At 34.1% G+C, this 23,210-nt stretch overlaps 2 protein-coding genes across 3 annotated transcripts; one reads left to right on the top strand and one right to left on the bottom strand.

Moving 5' to 3' along the window:
* Nucleotides 1-5,986: 5,986 nt before the first annotated feature.
* Nucleotides 5,987-13,268, top strand: LOC104119067 (granule-bound starch synthase 2, chloroplastic/amyloplastic). Its single transcript, XM_009630475.4, has 8 exons — nucleotides 5,987-6,569; nucleotides 7,161-7,803; nucleotides 9,107-9,171; nucleotides 9,612-9,689; nucleotides 9,791-9,901; nucleotides 10,384-10,428; nucleotides 10,623-10,796; nucleotides 11,976-13,268. The coding sequence occupies exons 1-8, from the start codon at nucleotides 6,270-6,272 to the stop codon at nucleotides 12,930-12,932; spliced, it is 2,373 nt and encodes a 790-aa protein (XP_009628770.1). The 5' UTR covers nucleotides 5,987-6,269; the 3' UTR covers nucleotides 12,933-13,268.
* A 760-nt stretch (nucleotides 13,269-14,028) lies between these two features.
* LOC104119066 (defective in cullin neddylation protein AAR3) lies at nucleotides 14,029-21,848 on the bottom strand. 2 transcript variants are annotated; one of them, XM_070195768.1, is made up of 11 exons: nucleotides 21,542-21,848; nucleotides 21,078-21,206; nucleotides 20,344-20,389; nucleotides 20,146-20,197; nucleotides 19,776-19,851; nucleotides 19,579-19,661; nucleotides 18,491-18,587; nucleotides 16,290-16,335; nucleotides 15,203-15,285; nucleotides 14,788-15,123; nucleotides 14,029-14,532 (listed from the first exon to the last, which is right to left on the bottom strand). In XM_070195768.1, exons 1-10 carry the CDS (start codon nucleotides 21,597-21,599, stop codon nucleotides 14,807-14,809), a joined length of 987 nt encoding a protein of 328 aa, XP_070051869.1. In that variant the 5' UTR covers nucleotides 21,600-21,848; the 3' UTR covers nucleotides 14,029-14,532; nucleotides 14,788-14,806. The 2 variants fall into 2 exon arrangements, with proteins under 2 accessions (XP_070051869.1, XP_009628769.1); XM_009630474.4 differs by lacking the exon at nucleotides 20,344-20,389 and having other exon boundaries at nucleotides 21,089-21,206; nucleotides 21,542-21,846.
* Between the last annotated feature and the right edge of the window lie 1,362 nt (nucleotides 21,849-23,210).

Below are 23,210 nucleotides of genomic sequence, written 5' to 3'. Positions count from 1 at the left end.
TCCAACTCAATTCACCAATTAAATAATTAAAAACAACCATGAATTCGGGTAATTTAACCAATATTGAGTTAAGAACACTTACCCCGTTGTTTTCTCTGAAAATTACCCAAAATCGCCTCAAATCCGAGCTCCAAATCGTCAAAAACTGAAAATGGGTTCGTCCCATTTTCAGAACTTAAACTCACTGCCCAGGCTTTTCTTCTTCACGGACGCGGTCAGTGCCTCGCGTTCGCAAAGCACAAAATAGCTCCTGTCCAAATTCCTCCTTCGCGAATGCGACATCACCCTCGCGTTCGCGAAGCACAAAAATGTCTCTGCCTTAATGTCTTCTACGCGAATGCGTTCAACCCCTCGCGAACGCGATGATTCGTTCCCCCTCACTACACGAACGCGACACCCCCTACGCGAACGCGTAGACCAATTGCCTGGGGTCCTCAGCTGCTTCCTCTCTTCTTCGCGAACGTGTAACACCTCTCGCGTTCGCGATGCACACCCAGTCCACCCTTCACAAATGCATGCTTCTCTTCGCGAACGCGAAGAGCAAATATTGCCAGCCTCTCAGTTCCTTTTCGCGAACGCGAGGCTCCATTCGCGAACACGATGAAGGAAACCAGATGGTGCATCAGAAAAATTCCAGCAGAGTTCCAAGTCAAAAATCCAACCCGTTAACCATCGGAAACTCACCCGAGCCCCTCGGGACATCGACAAAATATACCAACAAGTCCTAAAATATCATACGGACTTAGTCGAATCTTCAAATCACCTCAAACAACGCTAAAATCATGAATTACACCCCAATTCAAGCCTAATGAACTTTGAAATTTCTAATTTCTACAAACGACTTCGGAACCTATCAAATCACGTTCGATTGACCTCAAATTTTGCACACAAGTCATAAATGATATAACAGAGGTATTTCAATTTTCAGAATCAGATTCTGACCCCGATATCAAAACGTCAACCCCCCCGGTCAAACTTCTCAAAAATTAAACTTTAGGCATTTCAAGCCTAATTCCTCTACGGACCTTCAAATAATATTTCGGACATGCTTCTAAGCCCAAAATCACCATATGGAGCTATTAGAATCATCAAAATTCAAATCCGAGGTCGTTTACATATAAGTCCATATCCCGTCCACTTTTCTAACTTAAATTTTTAATTATGAGACTAAGTGTCTCATTTCACTCCGAGTTCCTTCCGGACCCGAACCAACTAACCCAATAAGTTATAAATCAATTACAAGACATAAATTGAGCAGTAAATGGGGGAACGGGGTTACAATATTCAAAACGAGCGGCCGGGTTGTTACACTAACTATTACAATTTGGTCCTTTTAGAATTTTTTTGAAATTTTTATTGAGTTCTTTTTCAACGGAGTTCTCATATTTTTAAATTTTTTTTTTCTTAAACCAAAATATTTAGTTTGAAATATTTGATTGGAGGTTGTGGCTAAATTCTGAAGTATATTTTTGAAATTTAGGTTGAAATTGAGTTGAACTAGCGGAGAAGACTAATTTGTACTATATACCAAAATAACATACTATATACCATTTCGATAAATAATATTTAATTCAATAGTGTATAATTTATTCCATTGAACTGGCGAAGAGGAATTTGTATTGTATGCCAAAATGATATACTATATACTATTTTGGTATACAGTTCATTCTAACGGTATACTATTTTAGTATACTATAGAACATAACAGTATGCTATTACAAATTAGTCTTTTTAGAATTTTTTAAATTCTTTATTGAGTTCTTTTTCATCTTTTTAACAGAGTTCTCATGTTTTTAATTTTTTTTAAACCAAAATATTTAGTCTAAAATATTTGATTGGAGGTTGTGGCTAAAGTGTGAGTCAATTTGGTGAAAAGTTTGGAATAGATTTTTGAAATTTAGGTTGAAATTGAGTTAAACAAATAAAAAATACTAATTTGTACTATATACCAACTATCCGGCTAAGCACTTTCTAAAAATTATTTAAGAAAATAATATTACTTCTTGTTTATTCCACAAATAGCAGATTTTTTTACATAATTAGGATATTGTAAAATTATGGGCACATTTAATTAGTCAACGCATGGCACAAATCACGGAATTGATTTTTTTTCACTCTCTCTCTCCTCTCACCTTCTACTCTAAATTTCTAAATTTCACCTCTTAATTCATCTTATACACGTGTTTATATTTATTTATAATTTTGACACCATACATTCAAATCAAAGATTTGAATTAAGCATAAAACTCTTATTCGGTCTATAAGGGTTTCAATCTACAGAAAACTCCTCTCTAGCAACCACTTTGGGGTTATCTCTTACTAACTTCAAAATTTTATTCATTTACCAATTTAAATATACCTGTATATTTCAAGGTATATTATTGTTGTTGATGATATTATATAGAAACCACTTACATATGGTACATTTTCTTCTATATATATATATATATTAGAACATACTGGTTTATACTGTATAAATAACATATATATCCTTAAAATATTTTATTGTACATTAACCATATGTATAAATGGGTTATAATGTATATATACCACATATATACCTTACATATCCTTTTTAAAAATATACAAGATGATATATAATTTAATATGCAACGGTTAAATATAAAATATATTGATATATATATATATATATATATATATATATATATATATATATATATATATATATATATATATATATATATATATGGATATCACATATATTAGTGTACAAGATAGACTAAAAAATAAGATACATGTATCCTATCAAATTATCAAGTTAATATTCTTAGGATACAATTATCTTACCTGATTTCCTCCTTTGATTTAGGAATCTATTATGGTGTTGTCTATATTAATTGCCATAATAAATGCCTAACGGCTCCAGATTGACATTAAGTTGCTGCCATTTTTGTTAATTATGGCATACTGCTATGATTATGTTAAATTTCTAGAATAGTGCCTACTTATGTTTTTTTCCCAATAATATACTATATATTATTTTGGTATATAATATTTAATTCAATAGTATATAATTTATTGCAACAATATACTATTACAATATATGGTATAATGTAACAATATAGTTAAATTTGATATTTTTTTAATTTTTCCAAAAAAAAAGGGTCCTTTTTTAATTTTCTAACAGAGTTCTTGATACCATATACCCAGTCAGTATATGATGTATAGCATATGGGTATCATATTATACTGCAATAATATATTTCAACTTCTACAAATATATTATTTTTATATATTATATGCTAAATATAAGTTGTTTTCTAATAATTAATATATAAAAAATATAAATAAATAAAAAGAACAAAAATAAAGGATCCAAAAATATGTGCAGAATTAGATTATAAAAACGGAAATAAAAAATAATTTGGAATAATAATAAATGAAATTAAAAAAAGAGAAGAGAAAACAGTCATAATGTATAATTTATTCTAATAATTGAATTTGTTTTTTTTTTAAAAAGACAAAATGTATATTATACCAGTTATATTTAAACAAAATGGTGAAAAATATTTTTTTTATCAGTTATCTTTTTTTATTATATAAAAAAGAAGAATAATAAAAAGGAGCAAAAAAAGTCAATAAAATTAGATTATGAAGAGAAAAAGAAAATAAAAGAAAAAGGAGTTAAATGAAATTAGAAAAGGAGCAACAAATAAAGAAAATAAATAAAAGAATAAATAAATAAGGAGCCAAAATTGAGTATGAAATTAAACAACAATAATAATAATAATAATAATAATAATAATAATAATAATAATAATAATAATAATAATAATAATAATATGATTTGGGCAAAAAATAAATGAGCAGAAAAGAAGAAGAAAGAAAAATATAAGAAGAAAACTAGAAAAAAAAAGGAGAAAAGAAAGAAAAGAAGGAAAAAAGTAAAGAAGTAGAGAAATAAAAAAGAAAGGAGAAAAAAGAAGAAATTATCCACAAAAGCTACAATAGTAAGGAAAGTTAATTAGTTTGATTGGTAGAAAAGTAAATAGATAGACAAGGATAAATATTTTTGTGTTTGTGGATAATTATGTCATTCGCCCAAAAAGTTAATCACTTCCCAAAGACAAAATGGATAAATCGATCACTGGAAAATAAAGGTAAAGCGCAATCATAGCTTAACTAAAAGTTAGGGGTGTCAATGGTTCGGTTCGTCCGATTATTTTATAAAATTTATATCATACCAAATTTTCGGTTATTCTATTATATATAATCAAAATTAGACTTTTTGAAACCGTTCCAATCATGTCGGTTTCTCTTCGGTATCGGTACGGTTCGGTTAATTTTCGGTATTTTTTTTAAATATCATGTAAAAGTCACTAGTAGAAGTAAAATACAATAACATACGCACTTTTATAAGACTTGACAAAATTCTCTAGACATTTTTACAGTTTAAAATGTGATGAATTAAAAAAATATGAACGATGGCTAAAGTATAGATTCATCAACTATTCTACAATAATGTAAGCAAATACTAAAGATATTAATCAAACAGGGACTCAAGAATAAGTATATAGAAGATTACATATTCAAAAAGATAAATTTAAATTATACAAAAGAAAATATATTCAATACATTGTAATTTACTACTCATAATCGCTACGACACCTTGTGTCTTGCTAGTGAATATCCGGAAAATAATTTAGTTGTAATAGGAGTAGCATAATAGGTTTGAAAATTAGGATTTTGAGTTTAATTACTTGTTGGCTCATAACGGTTTCATAATTTCAAGGCCCCCCAAAAAAATTAATGCTTTATTATTTTAAACTTAATATATAAATATTTTTTCATATTATAAATTTATTCGGTACGGTTTGGTATTTTTCGGTTTATTTTCATAAAATAAAAAACTTACTCTAATTATTGGTGCGATTATAGATTTATATAAAAATTTACGATTTTATTAAAAGAAACCTAAAAATCGATTCAATACGGTACGATTCGGTCGATTTAGTCGGTTTTTAAATATTCATTGACGCCCCTGCTATAAGTGGGACTCATAAAGTTCTATTTTTCCTCCTAATTCAGCATATTAACGTTTTACTTCGAAGAAAAGTCAATAACTAAAAGATTTTCGCTTTTCTCTCTTGATCTTCTTTTTTTTTTTCTCCCGCACTAGCTTGACCTCTTTTCTTTCATCTCCTTAGAAATGCCTGGTTCCTACTTAAAGAACCTTCTTTAAGGTCTTTGTTTTTCTAAAAGTCACTCGACTTTTTGTTTGATATAAAAAAGTGAGACATCATAGGTTATTTCAGTAAATCAACGCATAGTTGAAGCGGAGACATAGCTAAGATTTGAACCTTATGGATTTGAGATTATAATCTTTTTAATTTAATGAGTTTTAAATTAATAATTTATAAATATTTATTATTATTTTTAATACTAATACAGAATTTGAACAAAAGCTACTGGGTTCGGGTGAACCCGCAACCAACATTGTGGCTACGCCCCAGAGCTGAAGCTTCCATTAGATCACTTAAAGATAATGATATATAATTATTTATAACAAGTAAAAATGATAACCAGATAGTTTGTTAAAATAGCTTAAAGATACAATAATTTAAAAACAATAATAATTTATTCATATCAGTACTTATATAAATTTAATATTAATTTATTCTGACTAAGTAATTTAATAAGCTGAGATTAATTAATCATGATCAAATGACAAAAGTGTACATGAATACATATCAATGCATCTATTAGCTTAGTATAAGTAAAATAAGCTTTTACCATGTAAAAAATCTATACCATGATTTAAACTCAAGAATTTACGACTGTGAATGGCAATTAGCTTGAGGGAAAAAAAAAATGGCAATTAGCCTATGATTCTTCTTCCTTTTTTGTAATGGATGCTGACCGCTGGATATTGGACCGTCCAATGTTGTTTTCTCAAAAACAAATTCAGTAGCTAGTAGAGTGACACAGCCATAATTAACACGTGATATTCCCAATACCATAAATTCAACAAAGGGCCCCAAACTAAAACTAAGTTTCTGGTTTCTACTCTGAGCTTGCGATTCTCAGTCAATCTGAACCTCACACAAATCCCCTCATGATTTTTGCTTTGTTGGGTCTCATATATACACCTAATCTTTCAAATAGTGACTTCCATTGTCTGATTTCTCTGTACTAATCATTTATCTCAATTGGGTTTCTATATTTATCAATTATCTCAACTGGGTCGACTCTTATTTCCACTAGATCACTCTGGTTCTTGAAATCTTGGATTAATTTCCCTTCTCTGTAATGGAAAATTGCACTCTTCTTCATAGTGGAAATCAATTCCAGCCCAAGTTTCCTTTCTTTGCACTTAAGCCCAAAAAGTTTCCTTTTTTTGTAGTTGGGTGTTCTAGAGTTTTGGGTGAAGATATAGTCAAGTTATCTATAGCTCATGGCTCCAGCAGAGAGCAAATGTGGAGGATTAAAGCCACAGGAAAAAACTCTGGGGAAGCTACAAATATAGATGATGAATCGGATGATGCTTTACAGGCTACAATTGAAAAGAGCAAAAAGGTGTTAGCCATGCAAAAGGACCTACTTCAACAGGTAGTAATTCTTTAGTATTCAATCAGAAAGTGAAAAATAATTGCTTCTTTTTGTAATTTATAGTAAGATAAAGGAGAAGTAAAGGAGTACTACTTGTTTTAGGGCCTTTGACCTTAGTGATCCAATGCTTTTTTACCTTTTTTCTTTTTCTTTTTTCGCAAATGGGGATAGATATGATATTGTATGTCACAGCAGAAAGAAAAATCAACCATTCAGCAATTACCAGCCATATGCTAATGAATAATACAAATTCTGTTTTAGGATGTTGGACATGTTTCATTCTTCTGTAAATGAAATAATCATCTCTTAGTTTGAAGTATGTCAATTTTGAAAATAAATCCATGATTAAGTAACTTAAGGATCTGGCTGTGAGAATAATTTTCAGGATGTTGTGGATAAAGATAGGAACCAAATTATGATTTTAAAAAGGAAGTTTGTCTGTAGAATAATTTGTTATTTAATATGGCTTGTTTGGTTTACTTGCGTTTCCTGCGCATGGTATTGTTTTTGGCTTGTACTGCATTATAGTGTGTTAAGAAAAACTATCTTCATTCCTGGAATGTCCTCTTCCTTAAATTCCTTATGTATCAGATTGCAGAAAGAAGAAAAGTAGTCTCTTCAATAAAAAGCAGCCTTGAAGATGCCAAAGGTACTTATGACAACGGAAATGGTAGCTTATCAAATGTTGATGTCCGTGGCGTGGATAAAGACTATAATAGTACTTTACCTAGTACTGCTACTCCGCCAATTGTTGATGACCTGAAAAATACACCGGCAGCTAGAAGCCAAGATTTTGTTGAAAGTAAAAGAGAAGTTAAAAGGGACCTAGCTCAGGAAAGGCAGTCGAAAACAGCTCAATCCGATGAAAGGGCTACCCCACTGTCAAGATCATCTGTCACACCCAGTCATCAGACTTCCTCTACCGTAAGTTCTGCCAAAAGAACATTATATGTCCCTCCAGAAACTCCAAAGTTCAATCAAGAGACAGGCAAAACTTTTGTCGACATTCCTGGAAAGAAGATCCAGTCTGATGTGCCTTCATTATTTAAAGAATCCTCAGCACAATCCTACATGGAACAGAAGAGTGAAAATTTTGAAGGATCAAGTGCCGAGAAGGCAAACATAGAGACTGAAGACCCCGAGAATGTAGATGAGAAACCCCCTCCATTGGCAGGAACGAATGCTATGAACGTTATTTTGGTTGCTGCAGAATGCGCTCCATGGTCTAAAACAGGTATCTTTTACCCTAAATATGTATCTTCTGTCCAGGAACAAATGTGTAAGTTGGTGCATTATCCACACTTGAAGTTTCTATGTAAGCTTGTATTCTAGTTCAGTTTATGATACTTCAAATTCATAGGAACTGCAAAAGAGTAAGACTAGCATTAAGATATTCATAATGAAGTGCTTGTTGTTTCTTTTCACCAACTTATAGTGTTAATGAAGTTTCCAGTATTCCATGATCTCTGGAATAAACTGGATAACTAATTAGTATAAGAATTAACATATTCTCATACCTATCAAAATAATTATTTGACATATTCTTACTCACGTGAAATGAGACATATAATGAAATGAAAAACCATCACTGATCGTCCAAAGTGAGATGGTAAGGTGAATGTCAAATGAAAAGGAATATCTATATTTATTTTGCCTTTTCAACTATTGTCGTTTTATCCTCTTCTGGATGGTTGAGGATGGACGGAGGATTTGTTGGTTCGTCTAACTTGTACATCCTCCAGTCTTATAGCCTATTTGGCCAAGCTTCTCCCAGAGCCAAAAGTGCTTTTTTTTCTCAACCTCAGGTGTTTGGCCAAGCGTTTTGGGGGGGGGGGGGAAGTGCTTTTGGGTAGAAGCAGAAGCAATTTTTGAGAAGCAGAAAAAAGGAGCTTCTCCTCAGAAGCAGGAGCAATTTTTAATTATTTTCTTACCAAAATTACGCTTAGCAAAATATTATATATACCAAAATAATCTTATTATATTTAAACTATTAAATAATAAATAATGACTTTTGGGAAGAACTTTCATATTTGTTGAATGACTTTTTGATATATTTAAATCATCTTGAAAGAATAAAGTACTACAATTTTATTTTTACATTTTACATAAATAAATAAATAATTATTATTGTCTTTAATAATAAATAATTGTGATCATTTATCTACTTATATAATATTAACTATTAAGTAAATCTCTTTGTATCTTTATTCGTAATTTGATACTTAAAAGTACTCTTTGAAAAGCTTAGCCAAACACAAATTATTGCTCTAAAGTACTTTTCAAATTAATTAGCCAAATACAAACTACTTTTCTCCAAAAGAACTTTTCCGAAAAGCACTTTGGGGAAAAACACTTCTCAAAATAAGAAGATTTTTATAGCTTGGTCAAACAGCCTATTAGTTCTGTCTGTGCACGAACAAATATTCATGATTTGTACACATTTTTTGCACTTTAATGTTGCATGATTTTTTATTGTATTTATGCATCTAGATACATATCAGTGCAAGCATTTCTTTTACTTGTGAAGAGTTTTTTAGGTGGACTTGGAGATGTAGCTGGAGCATTACCCAAGGCTTTGGCTCGACGTGGCCACAGAGTTATGGTAACTAGTTTAAATCTTCACGTTTTAATTTGCGTGTGCATAAAGAACCATGTTTCAAGCAGAATGTACACAGAAAAATTCTGTCTATGAAGTACCAGTATGTTTCACAAAAAAGTCTCCGAATGTTCTGCACGAGGTGTTATATTCTCTATCCATCATCTTTCCAACCATTGGACAAGTTAGTCTATGATATAAATTCACAATGTTTCCAGAACATATGCTGTCTATCCAGATGATCAAGACCAGATAAACCACTTGAAAGATCACATCATAGAATAAAATCTTGTGACGATATTTTCTTTTTTTTGACACATCAAACAGCCAGCAAAGCTATAGATTGTTTAGTTCTTCCAATTTTGCCTTTTCATTCCAAGATGCATAGGATGTAATGTTATTTGACGATGGAGTTTCCTTTTTCTCCCCATTTTCCTGAAACTTAGGTTGTGGCACCTCGTTATGGCAACTATGCTGAACCTCAAGATTCTGGTGTAAGAAAAATTTATAAAGTTGATGGTCAGGTATGTTTGACTGCATTAATAAGATGTAGCTTTTAACTTGTGCTTGTTATTTTATCGCCATGACTATCCATATCTAAGAATTTAATTTTTAAACTGCGCAGGATGTGGAAGTGACTTACTTCCAAGCCTTTATTGATGGTGTGGATTTTGTTTTCATTGACAGTCACATGTTTCGGCACATGGAGAACAACATTTATGGAGGGAACCGTGTGGTATACCCCCCCCCCCCCCCCCCCCACTTTTCCACTGAGTTCTTAATTTCATCCTAATCCCCAAATTTCTGACTCCTAGATTTACAGTGAAGTCTCTATTATTGAGTCCTCTAAATGATTGGCCGACATAATGTTTTCCCTTGTCACCAAAATCTGGGCCTTATGGGATTGGGATGTCTTAGATGGTTGTGTCTTCACCTTTCCTTTCTCTTTCTGGGTGGGGGAGTTCAAGAGAGAGTGTTTTTTTTTATGTGGTTTAATATTATGTTCTGTAGGAACTCAGAGATTCTGATAAGGATCGGTTTGCTGAGCACTGATCTTGACTTTCAGTTACCTTCTTTGCATTGTATCACAATTTATTGATGTAGCAGTCTTGATGTCGTATTTGATATGTTTATTACAAAGTCCCTTTTTCATAAATAGTTTTGGTTCATACCTATCTGGCTATCTTTTAACTTCTTATTTTACTCTTTCTGTTGCAGGATATTTTAAAGCGCATGGTTTTATTTTGCAAAGCAGCTATTGAGGTATGAATGCCAGAAAAAAGACACTGCTTCCACCTTTGTAGCTGACATTCAAAATAAACCTAGCCATGCTGTTTGAGCACGATTTATCCATGTTCCCCCCCCCCCCCCCCCCCAATATTTTGGCCTATTAGTGCTCCTATGATTTTAAATTACATTTTTTGATGATATTCTAACATGTCTGTTGGCAATTTCAGGTTCCTTGGCATGTGCCATGTGGTGGGGTCTGCTATGGAGATGGAAATTTAGTGTTTATTGCTAATGATTGGCATACTGCTTTATTGCCAGTTTATCTGAAAGCTTATTATCGTGACAATGGAATGATGAAATATACAAGATCTCTCCTAGTCATTCATAACATCGCTCACCAGGTCAGTTTCATCAGCAACTATAGCAGTTTCCTAGTCCACCTGTGCACTTTCATTTGCAACAATTGAACAGTACAACCAATTTTAAGTTCCAACGGAGATTGATCTTAAATCATGATTTCTACGACTACTAATGCATAGGGTTAAAATAAATGATTACTTTGATAGAAGGGTAGAGGGGTGGGTCCATTATCCACTAAGTTTCAAAGTAATTCAAACTGTGCACCCGCTAGCTCTCCGGGATTTCTCGGTTATCAAAAAATAAAAATAAAAATGACTACTTTGATATTGTACATATACTAGGTGCTCTTGGGACATAATTATTATTTTTGTGTCACCAAGTTCCATTAGCTTAGAACCACCAGGAGTACCATACCCAGTGAATTTATTTACAGGTAGCATTTTTCTCATGCAAAGACCAATCCTTAAGACTTGTATAGCAGTGTTTCCTGATATGTGAAATTCGATGAAAAGTTTTGCTCTGGGCATGACCAAGACAATTGATGCTTTTGTTGGAGTGGCTTTATCTAGAAGCTAATTGATACAGAAAGAGAAGAGCGATAAATATTTGATACAGCGGAAGGAGTCTGGATTATGCTTCATTCATAATGATCTATAACAATATGAGATCAACCCAGCGAAGAACAATAGAAAATTCTTTCTTTAAGTTTCCAAATTATATGTCGTACTTGACGTTTTATATTAACAAAGTACAATTCTACCTTTTCCCCATGTGCTATGATTAAGCACAATGATGCATTTTTCTTCTGCTACTAGTTATCATCTTTTTCTTTATTTTTCTTGCCTCATATGATGTGTATTTGGATACAACTTTCATCTGATAAAGAATTTGCTGCATGAAAGAGACAGAGGAGGGGTTATGGGGTAAGCAAGATTTTCTCATGTAAGCAGCAGAGAACTAGAAATACTCTGTTCGTCCAATTAAATATGACCTACTTTGACCTGTAGATTATTACTTTAAGTTTGATATGAAGAGCGTAAAATAATGGTTTGAAATGTAAAAGAGTAGAGTAGTTGGAGTACTCTCTTCCCAAATTCTGCAATTGTTAGTATTTCCTGATTTGAATAATTTCTTTTTTCTTTCAGTAAAGTAAATAAGGGTTATAGCAATCTTAGCCGGCTAATTTTTTTCATCTCTATAATTTATTCCATTGCGTGCAGGGTCGTGGTCCTTTGGATGATTTTTCATATGTAGATCTTCCACCACACTACATGGACATTTTCAGGTTGTATGACCCAGTAGGAGGTGAGCATTTCAACATTTTTGCAGCTGGTCTAAAGACAGCGGATCGTGTAGTTACAGTTAGTCATGGATATTCATGGGAACTAAAAACTTCCGAAGGCGGCTGGGGATTGCACGAGATAATTAATGAGAATGATTGGAAATTCCGGGGTATTGTAAATGGGATTGATACAAAAGAGTGGAACCCTGAGTTGGATGTTCACTTAATGTCAGATGGTTACGTAAACTATTCCCTGGACACACTGCAGACTGGCAAGCCTCAATGTAAATCTGCATTGCAGAAGGAACTTGGTTTACCAGTTCGCGACGATGTCCCACTAATCGGTTTCATCGGGAGGCTTGACCCCCAAAAAGGCGTTGATCTGATAGCTGAGGCAGTGCCTTGGATGATGGGTCAGGATGTACAACTGGTCATGTTAGGGACGGGTAGGCCTGACCTTGAACAGATGCTAAGGCAATTTGAGTGCCAATACAATGATAAAATTAGAGGATGGGTTGGTTTCTCCGTGAAGACTGCTCATCGTATAACTGCTGGTGCAGACATTCTGCTCATGCCTTCTAGATTTGAGCCTTGTGGACTGAACCAGCTTTATGCGATGAAATACGGGACTATTCCTGTTGTTCATGCTGTAGGAGGACTTAAAGATACTGTGCAGCCTTTTGATCCTTTTAATGAGTCGGGATTAGGATGGACCTTCAGTAGGGCTGAAGCTAACCAGCTGATCCACGCATTAGGAAATTGCTTACTGACTTATCGCGAGTACAAACAGAGTTGGGAGGGGCTTCAGAGACGCGGTATGACACAAGACCTAAGTTGGGATAATGCTGCTCATAACTATGAGGAAGTTGTTGTTGCTGCTAAGTATCAGTGGTGAGACTCATTACGCGTCTGTATATGTCAACTTGTGGCCATACTGTCAGGTTTAATGAAGGTGTTTCAGCTCTTCCCTCAAGGGTCCAAATATTGAGTTTTGCTGGGTATATCGCATTGCTCCAATTTTGCTTATCCAAGGTAAGTTCTAAAACCTTGTCTTTCTCAGGTGACTGAATTTCAGGGCCCGATTTCTGGTCATGAAACTGAGAGGATGCAACATATTGGTTACTTCACGTATGGTGGTCGTACTTGGTTATATATATCATCATGTATATATTCTTTACAGTTACCAAGATTTAATTATATATAGCCAATCTCTACTCTTTTTTTGTTGAAAGTTTTAAGGAATCAGCTAGTGTCAAATATCATGCATTAGAATCAATGACCCCATTTTTTGTTACCATGGCGTGTTGTTATGTGTTGAAGCGGGTTCGGCTCATACATAACATTCCACTTACTTGTTTACTGGATATGAACTTGTTGCTTGAGGGTTTCAACATCGATTTAGTCCAATTCAACTGCTATGGATGAAGTTACTAGTTTGAATTGAATCGAGACGTTCAGTACATATATACCGCTACGGTACACTCGTATAGGCATGATGGCATTTCAAGTATTTTCAGTAAGTTTCTTTATCATTTGATACTGTTCCAAGGAATCCCTTTCTTGGCATTTGTATTTGAGCGATAGAGCTTTGTTAAGGGTATTTCCTTTAGTCAATCTTTTTGTTAGCCCAAAAATAAAATGTAAGCAGTCCTGTATAATATTCACAAAACAATCATACTTGACACTTGAGGAAGTCAATCTTATGTCGGAATCTACTGCTAAGGGTCTCCCTCTCAACTTGAAAGGATAGGCACTTGAGATAAAATAGGATGATAACTGAAATAAATTAAAAGATTATTTTTGGCGGATTTATTGTCTATCAACGCCAACTGGCTATCAGCTACCAAAGTCACAGCAATTTGATGGGAAGGGCAACCCAATACAACGCATCGCGCATTTTGTTGAAACTTGCAGCAATGATGGTACACACGACGATCTCCTAGTCAAGCAGTTCTAAATTTAATTGAGTCTTATTGATTCAGATGTACAAATTTTAAAATTTAATGACCACAAAATACTCCTTTAGATTTGCTGATCAGAAACGTCAAATGTTGGACAACAGCACACACCCAAGAGAGGGTTAGAAGAAGCATCAGTAAATCACTTCAAAGAAAGCACAAAGCCTTGCGCTAAGAACATAGCTGTAATTAACACTGCCATCTCCCCGCCCAGGAGAACGATAATAATAGAAAAGTTCAAATTGAATTTCTTTTATAAAAAAATCTAATCTTGCATGTCGCACTTTTTCCCTGGTGACTATCACAATCCCAGTAATCAGTCTATGGGTGCAAGTCCAAAGATGTGGCTTTCTGGTTGTGATCTGTAAAGAAACCAAGAGATTCCCAGTTCCACTCAACTTCAAGCTAATACTTGCAACTAATCGCATGCTTTTCAGCATATAGTTGCAACCATAGCGCTGATATCCCGTGATTAATGGAACTCCAGGAGATATACCAATGGCCATTAACAGGTTCCTTCCAGATCAACCACAAATTCTGCTAGGAAAACCATGAATTAGGCACCAGAAAGGTATCAACATACAGAAGTAACTGAATAAGAAAAAACAAAGTCCGATTACACTGCTTCATGATATATTCCAGTAATGAACTAGTACAACAACTAACTACTACACCTCAATCCCAAGCACGTGGTCGGCTATATGAATCTTTATCGTTTACGTCGCTCCATTAAGCTTGCAGTAATGAATAATTACACACCCAAAAAGGAACAAAATATGTTACCCCGAGTACCTGTCAGATCACACTCCTTTTATGTATAGGAGACTCTCCTTTCTTCATCAAACTGCAAACGTGAAGGACTTGAGAAGAGTCCCGCAAGACTCTTGGACAGACAACCTTCAACAGCGCATGGAGATGCAGAATGATTTAAGGGGTAGTTTGGTTTAACCGTTTCCAAGCAACCATGTGATTGGTTGTCAGTCCACTGAAAACTTTGGTTGGCAAATTTAATGTGCCTCCTCTTGGAATTGACAATCACATCCATGACAGGATATCCATCATATGATTCTTCTCCTCTTTGCGAATTGCCACAAGACTTCCTCTTCAAACCAGGAAAAGCTTTCAATCCTGCACCAAAAACATAAATATGGAATAATCGAAAAGATAATGCAGTGTTATCCAAGAAAGTTTCTTCAGCAGCAATTACCAGGGAAAGAATCCTCAAATGGCTGGGCTCTTGATTCACCACAGCTACAGAATGAGTTAGAAATAGTATCGACTCCTCCAATCCTGCATAGCAAAGCTGCCTCGTCAAATCTAGTAAAAAATGAAGTACAAACTGTTAATGACCTCAGAAAGTACATTGGGTCGGTACAGAATGCAAAAGCAAGGCCAAGGTTTCTCTATCAGTTTATGCTGCGGTCTGAACCTAAATCTAGACATATCCTCAGTGAAAGAGAAAATAGATCATGTAATGAAATTATCCATGGGAAGGAACCAACCACAACTTGTGTAGCCATGAACTACCAACCATGATGGTCCAAGAAAGATACCAAGTCCACGAAGTTCTATACAATCAATCACCTCAGTTAGTCCCCAGAATTTCTTGATACCTTGTCTATAAGATGAATATTTTAATGATACATGTGATGAGGAGTGGCAAACGGGCGGGTCGGGTCGGATATGGTTCGGGTCAAATGGGTCATGAAAAACGGATAAATTATCCGACCCGACCCATATTTAATACGGATAAAAAACGGGTTAACCGGCAGATAATATGGGTAACCATATTATCCATGCCTTCTTGCACATGATCACTTTTGGGAGAATTCTTAGTCTCCCTAACTTGAAGAACCCTCAATTTGAGGCTTTACAAATGTAAAAGTTAGACTCATTGGTTATACATTGGTTACCTATTGGTTATCCATTTTCTAAATGGATAATATGGTTCTTATCCATATTTGACCCGTTTTTAAAAAGTTCATTATCCAACCCATTTTTTAGTGGATAATATGGGTGGTTAACTATTTTCTTTTAACCATTTTGCCACCCCTACATGTGATTGATAAAGATCAATCTCCTGAATCATATAATACCAAGCTTATACTCTCTAAGCATAAGCAATAGGGGGTAATTGCATCTCTAACATACACACGTCATACATGGAATAACCTCTTTGTGCCCCAAAAATGAAGAAAAGAGGAAGAGATAAATAAGACCAATTTAATCTAGACAACAGAAGCAGCAGCAGATGAGAATTCTGATTTCCACAACGAAATTGGTTAATGGCCAACCTGTACATGTGCTCCACAAAGTCATCAATCAAAACTGGCCAAGCTCCTGTGGAGAATAACCCAAAAATTAAACAGAGTGGGTTTTTTTAGTTTAGGAAGGGGAGGGAGGAGCAAGGAGTAAGATCGAAGAACAAATACACAAAAAAGGAAACTGGTATTCTAAACATCATCATCGTTCCATGATATCAAAGAAGTCCAAATTCATTCCACACTGTATATCGTAAAGGACATAATTACTCAACAGAAAAGAAAGACAAGACAAGTGAGGAAATAACTGAGGCAGTGGGAGGAAAATTAACCTTCTACTTTTTGGAAGCTAAAAAATGTTTCTCCTTCATAACCGGTTTATATGAGAGTCGTTCCAATTTCCATCTTAGGACACTTTAAAAAGCTTGACATAGTCCAAGAAATAATAATATTCTATATGGAACTCACTCCATATAAAATTGAAAATTCAGATTCAGTTAAACAATGAAGTGATGCTTTTGCACCATTAACTATGCTCGCATGATCTTGCCAATTTAATGCACAAATCAAATTCACAAATTAAACTTTGATGGTCGACCTATCGCGGAATTGAGTAACTTTTAACTACCATTCTTTCTAAACTAAGACCCACATTTTGCTCCTATCGTCTTGCAAGTTAATTTAGTTCGAATTCCTGATAATAGTACAAATAGAACATCACGGAAGCAGAGAATGCATAGACAATACCAACAAGTTAGGGATTAAAACTCAGTTGTCTATTTACATTTGGTTCAGTATTTGACCATCTGCTTCTTATGGATAGAGACGCAAAGGTCAGCGTAGAAATAACTAATAAGTATAGAGTTCTAGAATACCCCTTATTTGCTTTGAAAAAATATTATGTAATATCAGAATGAATCGGATCCGAGTAGAGTGGAATTTATACATATGATTCAGATACCTCAACTAATTTGTTTGAGGGATTGTAGATTGATTGAGATATCATATTAAACTTATAAGCAACAAAACTTATAAGTACCACATCGAACTTTAAAAAGTACTTCTTAAGTTCTTATAAATACCACATCGAACTATAAGGGTGATTTGGTAATAGGAAACACCCAAAATGCCAAATTAGTGGGATTTCTTCAAGTAGTATAAAGACTTGAGATAAGCTCAGCAAGTAACCTGGCGTTTGTCCTCTGGAGGACATGACGTCCTTCAAACGCTCTCATTTTATCTAACGGACCACTGAAATTGCAAATCCATAGCTCTTTTGTGTTTCTAATCTCCTATAGCTAGAGAATAACTCCTGCATATGCAGTATTCCCAGATCTCACAGATGCACTGGCCCTAGGAACATATGATAGGACCCCCTCAATGGAAGCTTTAAATTTGATACATAGGACACATAAGACTTCAATTAATTCCTCTCGAGCCAAGGGTGTTTGGGAAACAACCTCTCTACTTCCCAAGGGTAGGGGTGTGCGTACACATTACCCTCCCCAAACCCCACTTGTGGGATTCCACTGGGTTGTTGTTGTTCTTAAGACTCCAATTAATTATGCTTCTTGGTTTTCCAGCCTAAATAAGATTTCATGTTACTACCGGCTTTAAGTTCACTCTGTTTCTTCAGTATCTTCAGTAACAGCTTATGATTTTTATTATTAGAAAGTAAACAACAGGTGGATTACTAGATCACAGAACGATGGAGGTCATTTCCAGATTTCTCCGCTAAATATGCAGGACTTTCTATCACATTTCGCCACCATATATACAGGAAGCTTCTTAATCACACGCCAACATGACTCAAAGTTTACAGGAAGCTTTTATGAAGCATATCCCATACAAATTTATCTGGGGAATATATTCCCGCTTGATTTCTTTAGAAAAATATCACCTAAATCCTCCAAAAGGACAGAAGCAGACAGGTGTATAGAGAATAGTCTGCAAATTTGCATCAGCAAGAAGTAAAAATGTTAAATAACATGATTAAGATCATAATCAAAAACCACAAATTGATTGGAAGTTCAGTTAATATAGAGTCGATAAACATCTTTTTACTGGCGATATTTATTTTCAGGCATTAAGCATCAGCACATATCATGCGAGCAAAACACAGGATCTTCAGGAACCAAACTGAGCAATACGTCTCTATTAAGTATGAATAAGGGTCACATTGACAGGTTCTGGATGGTGATAATTGAAAAGCTGCAACTGCAAAAATTTAATACCTCCCCGATCATACCCTTCAAGATTTTCATGCACAGAACGGCTAAAGGCCAAAACTTGCTGCCAAGTATCCTCGGATATATTGTATCGCTGATTTTTCTGCGAATCGAGACAGTAAACAAGTCACTATATAGGAAAATTAGCAGTTCACAACATTCTGGAGTCACCCAACCATAAAGTAGAATATCATTCTTTGGGAAGTAAGGCACCACCCTGGAAGCTCATTGAAGTTGACAAAGACAAGTTAAGTAATGCATAAAATTTTCAGGAATTGACTGTCAATCCCACTACTATAGAAAAACCCCAATGCCCAAACCAAAAACACAGATAAGAAAAAGAACACAATCATGAGGAAAGACAAAAAGAATAAATCCTCTATCAGATGGCAAAGTTTTTTTTCTTTTCTTTTGCAAGGTATATAATTGTATTAATAATGGGAAAATCTCATCTATAACTCCCCTGGTGTGAGCTTGCTCATATTGCCCGTCCCAAGCCTGAATAAAGGAGAATAGTTGCGGTAGACAGAGCAGCCAGCGTAAAACTAGTCAATTTTACGAAAAACCCTCACATGTTTGGCACAAAGGTGGTGTTGTTGTTGTTTGGAAAATTTCATGAATACAAGCAGTACACAAAAAGGTAGAGAATTTATAACATAATATGATTCTCTACTAACGACATTTAACGTTATACACAAACAGGAATTTCATGGGTACGGAAAGAAACTAGGAATGAGAGGTTGTCCTCAAATATATGTAGACATTCTCTATCCCTTCAAAAGCTCTCCTATTTCTCTCCTTCCATTCGACCCACATGAGTGCTAATGGTGCGACATCCACGATCTTCGACTTCTCTTCATCAGATGACAAGACGTTTTGTTTGTATTACATTGACATTTAAGACAAACTTTACAAACCAGACTAATTCTCTACTCAATTAATCTAAGAGAAGCCAAGATTTGAGCAAGCACATACCTGTGTAATTGATAAATTTTATTAATTCTTAGAATTCTACAATTCTTAAGGCATACGAACAGATGAACAATGCAATTCGAACACATGATAAGAGATCAATTAGCAGCACTGACACTTACCTCAACAAAGTTACACCAGTGGTCAAGTAGCCGAAACCTTCCAGCTAAAACTAATTTCCAGGCAGTAACAGCTTTGCTTATAGCTGAAAATATTTTTGAATGCAAAATAAGATTGACATGGAGCTAAATGCTTCGTAAATGCTTTATGAAGCATGAGCAAGCTCGCTTGAAAGATCATTTACAAGTCATCAACTTACTGATGTTCTTTTGTCCATTTTCTCTGCAAATGAAGAAGACAAAATCATAGAAACGCGAGAACTCAGAGAAGTCGGCCTACAAAAAGGAAATACAATGTAAGTTCCTTTTTTGATGATTGAAAAAAAATTTAATAATGTTTTAAGGCTAACAGTAAAAGATATGGACGTGGATGAATCATGAATATGGAACAGAGCCCATAATGTTCACCTCCCCCCAACTCAGTGCACACAAAAGAAGAGGAAAAGAAGTAGAAAATCAGGAAAAGACCCCCCCCCCCCCCCCAAACCAAAGCTCCTATATTAAGTAACAATATAAGATAGTTTCAAATGAAATAAATTCAGTCATCATAACATCATCTAATCAACAAACCTCCAAATTTAACCGCAACATAAGCTTGTACACTTCTTCAAAGATAGCCGCCCTGCCATGGATGAAAACAGATTTCTCAATATTATCAACCTCATATGACCCATCTATCTACCCCCCACATAATGAAAGGTGATTTAAGACTAACACAGCTAAGCAACGTGATCACAAAAGAATGTAGAGAGAAAACACTTAGTTCACCTGGTAAACGTATTTGGCTTTCCAATATAATATCGCACATATATTCCTACTCAAAAGAGAAGTGATATGAGAATTTCTTACTGATGGCCAAAGTAACATTACTAGTAGATTCAACCACAAATCTGTCCCGTTCAAGCAATTTGATCTTTTTTTTATGAACCACAAATTTGACTTGTTTATTAATGTTATTCTCTCAACCATGCAGCCTTCGAACCTTTGTTTTTGCAAGCCAGAAACAGCTTTTGTCACCCACTGTCTTCTCTTATCTGTAATTGCAATTACCTACTACCCCAACATATATAAATCTAAATCAGCAAAAGAAGGTTGAAGGATAGTATCTAGGGAATATATTTGCCCTAAAAGTTTTATACTTTCAAATGAATCGCGTCTAGAGAAGTCCCAACTATTCTTTGATATTAGTCAAGCCTTTGCAACTTTCACGGGCAGGTGATATCAGGGGAAAACAGAAAATTTCTCGTATTAAGTTGAAATGCATATTGGTGCAATTCTTGTATAGTAATGGACTTCTTGCATTCGTTACATACATAAAGGATCCAAGTCCAGCAAACTCTTTTGCCATTTCTCCTTCGTGCTGCAGTTATTCATAAAAAAAATTCTTTTTTTTTGCTGATAGTGAATAAATCTATTTGTACTTACAGAAAAATGAAAAACCGTATTTTTTTTTTCTATTCTTGAATGAAGACCCAAAAAATGCTGGTAGTTACATGTCCTACCGAATACATGCCTTATGTGCAAACTTGACTCCACGAACTTCATAAGCTGATTCAATGCCTCTTTTGAGAATCTCGCTTTCTGCAATTCATCTTCTACGCTCCCAGCAGCATATGTTCCAGACATGATATCTGCAAAGGAAACCCCATCAGTAATCAGAGCTACTTAAGTTTAAAAACACCAATTAATTATATAAACCTGACCTATATTAATAAATTAAACCTAACATCCAGATCAAAGACAAAAGTATGGCGCTTTACATAATTTCATGAATGAAATAGGACCGAATTGAACTGAATGGATATTAAGGATTCTTAAAGTCGACCCTGACTAATTTTGAATATTACCAAATTCAGACATACATAAGATTCATCTCACGATCTATTAATAGCACTAGACAAACTATAAATAGCAACAAAATTACGAAATGAAAATTAAAAGTAGAAAAAGGAGAAAGGTAATTAACCACAATATCGGCGATAAATATCGAAGATATCCAAGTGATTGACAGCGGGGGAGTCCATGACTATAGCAACAGAATGGTTTTGGGGTTCGCTCGGGACTCTGAACCCTAATCCAAAGAAAGCAACACAAGCTGCGATTCTCCCCAGTAGTGATGGTGTTATCCTTTTTCAGTTTTGCTTCTTTTGTATATTAAACGCAACTTAGCTGCAAGGTTTAACGGTATACGAATATTCTGATACGAAATTTAGATTAAAATTTTACAGCCACACTCCGTCTTCAAGTTGAAGTCAAAAAGTGACACCATGAAAACTTTGCTTCATTATTTACGTTTAAACCCAACGAGATATTCATTCTATTTAATGGAGTAACATAAACTATTGTCGCTCTTGGGGCGTCAAATGTCAAAAATGGCATTTCAATTAAATTGAAATTCTTTCACAAAAAGAGATATTAAAATCAAACTAATACATGCAATGCAAGATATGTGATTCGTATATACATATTTACCACTTATAATTATAGTTAAGGGATTATTTTTTTCACTTTAGTTTTTAATTGTTAAGGTAAATTATTTAAGAAAAAAAAGACATGTTTTTAGAACAAATATTTCAAAATTTATACTTAAGATATCATTATTAGTCATTTAATAGCTCTGGTAGTTCATTGAAAGTTGTAACATTCCAATGGTAGGCCAACAATATACATGGAAAAGGTTTAAATTTATTCCTGTACTATTCAAAATTGCTCAAATTGATTCTCCATTAAATTTTTTGTCCAAGGGGTACCACCCTCTAAGTTTAAATATTCCTCAATGACCGCGTACCAAAAAAAAAAACTATTTAGAGAGTGTCAAACTTGTAGTAATACTTTTCTTTGAATTTTAGGAGCGCTTTATAGGTAGCCTAAGCATATATATCTGGTCCATTTAAGTCTACAAACTTTTTGACAACATTCGAGAGGAGTATTACCTTTGGCGTATTATTCCTTGTCGTTTACGAATCATTGTGTATTTGTCCTATACTCCTATCACTAGTATTAGCATCCGAGTGTATACGCGGATATTAACCATGTCAAATATTTGAGTTATTTGGATTATATAATTAATCTTAAAATTTAAACTTTCTCGATAAATATAGATAATAATTGGATATTAATTAAGAAACACTACATGAAAAAGATTAACCATTTCTCAAATCTCCTAGTTATAATTCTATTTTTCTTTTTTGGTATCACTCTCGCTTGTGTTATTGGATCCTAAAAATAGTCAGGAAGCAAAACAATAACTCATATTTATAGCAAAATAATCAAAGGTTGAGACTATGAAGGACTTTGTGGATACGACTTGACTCTTTTACTATTACTTGAACTCTTATTTGGTGTGTTGATATCTTTTAAAAAATATTTCTATTTTAAATTTTCAGTTTCTAAAACTTTATTTTTCAATAATAATTATTTTTATAATAATATAAGTAAAAATATTATCCTTAATTCAAAATTCATTTTAGTCGACTATCTAAAAATTTAAAAAATTCCTTAGCCAGTGAATTTTTTTTTTCCAGTATGACTCTATTTTGATATTTGACATTAACCATATTAAATATCTGAGTTATTTGAATTATATGTAAATAACCTTAAAATTTAAACCTTCTAGATAATTATAGATAATCGTT

The sequence above is a fragment of the Nicotiana tomentosiformis genome, chromosome 2 (assembly GCF_000390325.3).
Source record: "Nicotiana tomentosiformis chromosome 2, ASM39032v3, whole genome shotgun sequence".
In the NCBI taxonomy this organism is placed as follows: Eukaryota; Viridiplantae; Streptophyta; class Magnoliopsida; order Solanales; family Solanaceae; genus Nicotiana; species Nicotiana tomentosiformis.
The sequence above is the reverse complement of the archived record's forward strand: the minus strand, read 5'-3'. Positions and strand labels throughout refer to the sequence as shown.